Source organism: Atta cephalotes (assembly GCF_000143395.1).
Source record: "Atta cephalotes unplaced genomic scaffold scaffold00056, whole genome shotgun sequence".
Taxonomy (NCBI): Eukaryota; Metazoa; Arthropoda; class Insecta; order Hymenoptera; family Formicidae; genus Atta; species Atta cephalotes.
In genome coordinates this window covers 884,147-890,146 of record NW_012130120.1, presented here as the reverse complement: position 1 = coordinate 890,146, position 6,000 = coordinate 884,147, and the positions used below count along the sequence as shown (strand labels likewise).

The window sequence follows — 6,000 nt, the reverse complement described above, 5'->3', positions numbered from 1 at the left end:
ACTTTTATATTTATCGTTTTCATAGAATATCTTATTTGAATCTAAAATGTACGATAAAAATTGAATGATATATTTATACTAACTAAGAACAATATTAATGTAATATGAAAAGTTTAATTCGATTTCATTTTTTGTAGTAGTGCCAGATCAGAATCCGTGTATGCCATCGCCATGCGGTCCACACAGTATTTGCCGTGTAATGAACGATCGTGCAGTTTGTTCATGTAGTCCGGGTTACCAAGGCACTCCACCGCATTGCCGTCCGGAGTGTCTCGTCAGCACGGAATGCCCGGCTCATTTAGCTTGCATTGATCAAAAGTGTAATGATCCTTGCCCAGGATTGTGTGGTTTGAACGCTGATTGTCAAGTTATCAATCACAATCCAATTTGTAGTTGTCCTCGTCAATATGCTGGCGATCCATTCACGCAATGCGTCAAAGAAGGTAATACATTAGCGTATTGTTAGCGTATTGTAATAGTTTAATAATGAATCTTTATTAAAGAATATGCCTTTTTAACTCATTTTTGTGTTGTTAATTATAGAAAGTAAGATACAATAGTTAAAATATTTAATTTTTCCAATTTTAAAACATATGACGCAGAACTCATCTCTAATGATTAAGAAGATGTAATTCATGTTGTAATGAGAAATGTAGAAAATCAAAGGCACTCGCTAAAATTTAATTTTTATGAATTAAATAAATAACGTATTTATTGTTGAGTTATATGAAAAGGCTTTTTAATATTGCTTAATCTGTCATTATACTTTATTTTTTTCAGAACCTTTACCTCCAACAACGAATCCTTGTTTGCCATCGCCTTGCGGGCCTAATGCTGATTGTCGAGTTCAAGAGGATCATCCGATATGCACATGCATCAGTGGTATGTTCGGAGCACCACCGAATTGTAGACCAGAGTGTGTGATTGATCAGGACTGCATTAGCTCCTTAGCTTGTATTCAAAAGAAATGTTTAGATCCATGCGTTGGATCGTGCGGATTTAACACGAATTGTACGGTGTTGAATCATCGACCTATTTGTCATTGTTATGAAGGATATGAAGGAGATCCTTTTTCAGGTTGCGCCAAAGGTAAGATTTTAACAATTTTAGCGATCTTAAATTGATATATTATGCATGTTCCGGATAAAAACACATTTTTGCTCTATAGTTGTTTTCCCAGTGCAATTACCGTGCGATCCTTCGCCGTGCGGTACGAATGCTGTATGTAAAGAACGTAACGGCGCGGGATCTTGCACTTGTTTACCTGATTATACTGGTGATCCCTACGAAGGTTGCAGACCGGAATGTGTTCAGAATTCAGATTGTGCTCATACGAAGGCTTGTATTAACAATAAATGCAAGGATCCATGTGTGGGAGCGTGCGGAATTAACGCGCAATGCCAAGTTTATAATCATCAACCATCTTGTAGTTGTCTCTCTGGTTATACCGGAGACCCTCTTACGTCTTGCCACATACCAATAAGTACGTCAATAAAATTTTTCCTAGGTTTTGATATATAGCTATAAATAAGAAGAAGTTTAAATAGTATATAACATTATCTATTTTTTGTAGAACCTTCAACACCGGGCGATACGTGCCAACCATCTCCCTGTGGACCATATAGCAACTGCCGCGTTATTGATAATCATGCAGTGTGCTCCTGTCAACCTAATTACATCGGTAGTCCACCGTCATGTCGGCCAGAATGCGTAGTCAGTACAGATTGTAGCCCAAACACGGCGTGTATTAATCAAAGATGTAAAGATCCATGTCTAGGCACATGCGGTGTGAATGCAGACTGCCGAGTGATCAATCATAATCCAGTCTGCATCTGCGCGATTGGCTATAGTGGAGATCCGTTCTTCGGTTGCGTTAAGGAAGGCAAGTTTCCAAATTGTTTTTTGAATCATTGTCTTAAAATTTTTATCTCCAAATATACTAGAAATTTGATTAATTTATATACATTTTTAATATTTTCTCATTATTTGAATTACTTGAATTACTTGGATTATATTATAAATTAATATAAGAATTTAATATACACAAAAATCTAAGTCTTAATGCGCAATTCATAACAGAAATAACACCTTTACCGAAACCAAGCGGCAATCCTTGCGTCCCTTCACCATGTGGACCGAATTCCCAGTGTCGAGTGATTGACGGTTTCCCGGCATGCTCGTGTTTACCGAATTACGTTGGCCGCGCACCAAATTGCCGTCCCGAGTGTGTCATAAATGAAGGATGTCCCGGAAATTTGGCGTGCCAGAACGAACAGTGTGTGGACCCGTGTCCAGGATCTTGCGGCGTAAACACGTATTGCAATGTCGTAAAACACAATCCCGTCTGTATCTGTAACGAGGGTTATACGGGTGATCCGTTTACGGAATGTACACCAATCGTAGAAGGTATGTATTTATTTATAAAGACTTGACAAAGTGTTAAACTGATGTAGTTATTTTTATTTACTATTTATTTCCTAATAGTTATTAATTATATATAATTATATATAATTTATTCCAGCACCTATTACGACAGAGCAACCACGCACGCCGTGTAATCCATCGCCATGCGGTGCCAACGCAGTGTGCAACGAGCGAAACGAAGTCGGATCTTGCACATGTCTACCGCAATACTTTGGCGATCCGTACATTGCTTGCAGACCAGAATGCGTGACTAACACCGACTGCGACCGCAGTAAGGCCTGTCTGAACAACAAATGTGTCAATCCATGTCCTGGTACTTGCGGCCAAGATGCCACTTGCCGCGTGGTTAATCATGCACCGATGTGCTCTTGCCTACCGGGATATACCGGTGATCCGGTAAACGGCTGTACCATAATCATCGTGACGCCGTTGCCCGTGCCAATTGATCCTTGTGATCCATCACCATGTGGACCCAACAGCAACTGTCGAACGCACGACGGACATGCAGTGTGCCTCTGCCAACCAGGATTCTCCGGAGTTCCGCCTACATGCCGACCGGGTTGCATTGTCAGTTCTGAATGTTCACAGAACAGAGCATGTATCAATAACAAGTGTGCGGATCCGTGTCCAGGTTCTTGCGGACAGAACACGAATTGCCTTACGGTGAATCACAATCCTATCTGTAGCTGCGCCAGCGGGTATTCCGGCGATCCCTTCGTTCATTGTACTAGGATCAGCACTACATCACCGTCGCCGAAGGGAGAAGGAGATCCTTGTCTACCAAATCCATGCGGTCCGAACTCTCAGTGCAGAGTGATAGGCTCTCATCCAGCATGTTCTTGCTTGCAAAACTACATCGGCCGTCCACCGAATTGTAGACCTGAGTGCACCGACAACTCGGAATGCTTTAATACCGCAGCGTGCATTAATCAAAGATGCAAGAATCCTTGCCCTGGCGCTTGCGGCGAGATTGCCAAATGCACAGTGCAAAATCATGTTCCAATTTGTACTTGTCCGGAAGGATATGAGGGCGATCCCACTGTGCGCTGCGTCCTAGCATCTCCACCAGGTGAATAGAAATTCTGATATTTATATAGAATTAAGTTGTTGAAGAAGGGAGTTATTTAAGAAGACATAGTAATTATATCTAAATATTACAAGTTTTTATATATTTATAGCGACAGATAGGACCGTATCGAATCCTTGCTCGCCGAATCCTTGCGGTCCCAACGCGCAATGTCGTGAAAGAAACGGAGCAGGTGCCTGCGGATGTCCACCAGATCTAATAGGCGATCCGTATGATATCATCAAGGGATGTCACAGGGAATGCGAAACAAACAATGATTGCGCACCACAGTTGGCGTGTGTTGGTTTCAAATGTACAGATCCATGTCCCAATACTTGTGGAACGTTATCTATTTGTAACGTACAAGCGCACGTTCCTGTCTGTCTGTGTCCACCAGGATATACTGGAGATCCATATTTCGCTTGCGAAATTGAGGAGATGATAAGTAAGTATTTTCAGTAATGGAATTATAAATTTGAAAATGAAAAATAAGTATTAATTACAGTTATTAATTAACTAAGTTAAAATAATGCTAATAATTATTACATTTTATTATATTTAATCAATATATGGATACACTATAATTAATTATGCAAATAAATCGTGATAATCATAATTATTGAAAAGCTGCACTTTAAATAATTGTTTTTTAAGAATCATTTTTGTATAAAAATAAAAATTCATGAGAAATGCAATGTTATTTTTCTAGAAACATTGGAACCATGTTCTCCATCACCTTGTGGACCTAATAGTAAATGCCGAGTTGTCAACGATCAAGCTGTATGCACTTGTTTACCAGAGTACAGGGGTATTCCACCATCGTGTAGACCAGAATGTATCGTTAATGCTGAGTGTCCTCTACATCTAGCATGTATAAATAAAAAATGTGTAGATCCTTGCCCGAATATCTGTGGATTGAAGGCACAATGTATTACCAAAAACCACAATCCAATTTGCACCTGCCCTGCCGGTTTTACAGGAGATCCTTTCACTTTCTGCTCGCCACATGGTAAGGATTTTACATATAGTAAGCATTTTACATTATTATATATTAACATCAACATGAATATTCTAAAAAAATAAGCTAATAAAATTGCTTTTTACATTTATTGGGAATACAAATTAGTTCGGTTCGTTTCCTTAAAGATGGCTCCAGCTGTTGTGAATGGTTCATAATGACAGCTGATTTTGATGGTTTCAGAGAGGTTAAACATCTGTAATATTCAGTTTAATAATATTCAGTCTAATAACATTCAGTTTATCGCTTTGAGTTTCATACAAAAACCTTGATTTTTATTGTGTTTGAAATGTCGAATTTTGTATTAACCAAGCAGCATTTGCGGGAGATTTTGATTTTCTGCTTTAATTGGAAGAAAAGTGCGGCTGAAGCCCATTGAATACTTGTCGAAGTTTTTTGGTGACACTGCTTCAACTGATAAATCATGGAATGGGAATGGTTTCGACCTTTCAAGGATGCAGATTTCAGCGTTGAAGACAAGCTTCTGGTTCTGGACAGCCAAAAAAATTTGGACAAAGAATTAGAGGCATTACTCGAAGAAGATCAGAGTCAAACGCAAGAGGAGCTTGCAGAATCATTGAGGGTAACTCAACAAGCCGTTTCTGTACAATTGAGAATGGGAATGATTCAAAAACAAGAAAATTGGATGTCTTATGAACTGAAACCAAGAGACGTTGAAAGGCGATTTTTCACTTGCGAACAGCTGATTCAAAGACAACAGAGAAAAGATTTTTTGCATCGGATTGTGACTGGAGATGAGAAGTGGATATTCTACGACAACCCCAAGAAGAAAAAATACTACGCTAAGCTCAGTTAATCGTTGCCATCTCGATCTCAACATCAACATCAACACCACGGCCGAACATTCATAGTTCGAATCATGCTCTGTATCTGGTGGAATCGAAAGAGTCTTGTTTACTATGAGCTGCTAAAATCTGAGGATTCTATTACGGGCGATCGGTATCGGCTACAATTGATTCGTTTGAGCCATGCATTGCGAGAAAAACGGTCGGAACGAGCAAAGACATGATAAATTTATTCTTCTTCATGACAACGCTCGGCCTCATGTCGCTAAAGTCGTAAAAAAATATTTGGAAATGCTCAAATGGGATGTTTTACCGCACCCGCCGTATTCTCCGGACATTGCTCCTTCTGATTATTGGTTGTTCCGAAGGATGCAGCAAGTCATCGGTTCACTTCTTTCACAGAAAATTGGCTCCAAAATTGAATCGCCTCCAAAGATGAGTCATTTTTTCGAGAATTCGAAAATTGCCTGAGAGATGGGAAAAAGTAGTAGGCAGCGATGGATAATACTTTAATTGATCTGTTCATTCATTTTGTTTTGAAATAAATGCATTTTTGAACGGACCGAACTAATTTGTACTCCCAATTTTTAATATTGCATTTTTCCAAATTATATTTTACATATTTATTAATTTTATATATTTATTAATTTGTAAAATGAAATGTTATTGATATATTTACGCAAATT

The 6,000-nt window shown here is 39.0% G+C and overlaps 1 protein-coding gene across 1 annotated transcript in view; it reads left to right on the top strand.

The window, feature by feature from the left end:
• LOC105623383 overlaps positions 1–6,000 on the top strand; it is a 105,092-nt gene that overhangs the window by 55,520 nt on the left and 43,572 nt on the right. Inside the window, exons 46-53 of the mRNA XM_012204777.1 lie at positions 138–443; positions 781–1,089; positions 1,169–1,483; positions 1,574–1,882; positions 2,080–2,406; positions 2,522–3,493; positions 3,609–3,935; positions 4,200–4,499. Coding sequence (XP_012060167.1) covers positions 138–443; positions 781–1,089; positions 1,169–1,483; positions 1,574–1,882; positions 2,080–2,406; positions 2,522–3,493; positions 3,609–3,935; positions 4,200–4,499 — 3,165 coding nt within the window. The remainder of the gene's footprint in view (positions 1–137; positions 444–780; positions 1,090–1,168; positions 1,484–1,573; positions 1,883–2,079; positions 2,407–2,521; positions 3,494–3,608; positions 3,936–4,199; positions 4,500–6,000) is intronic.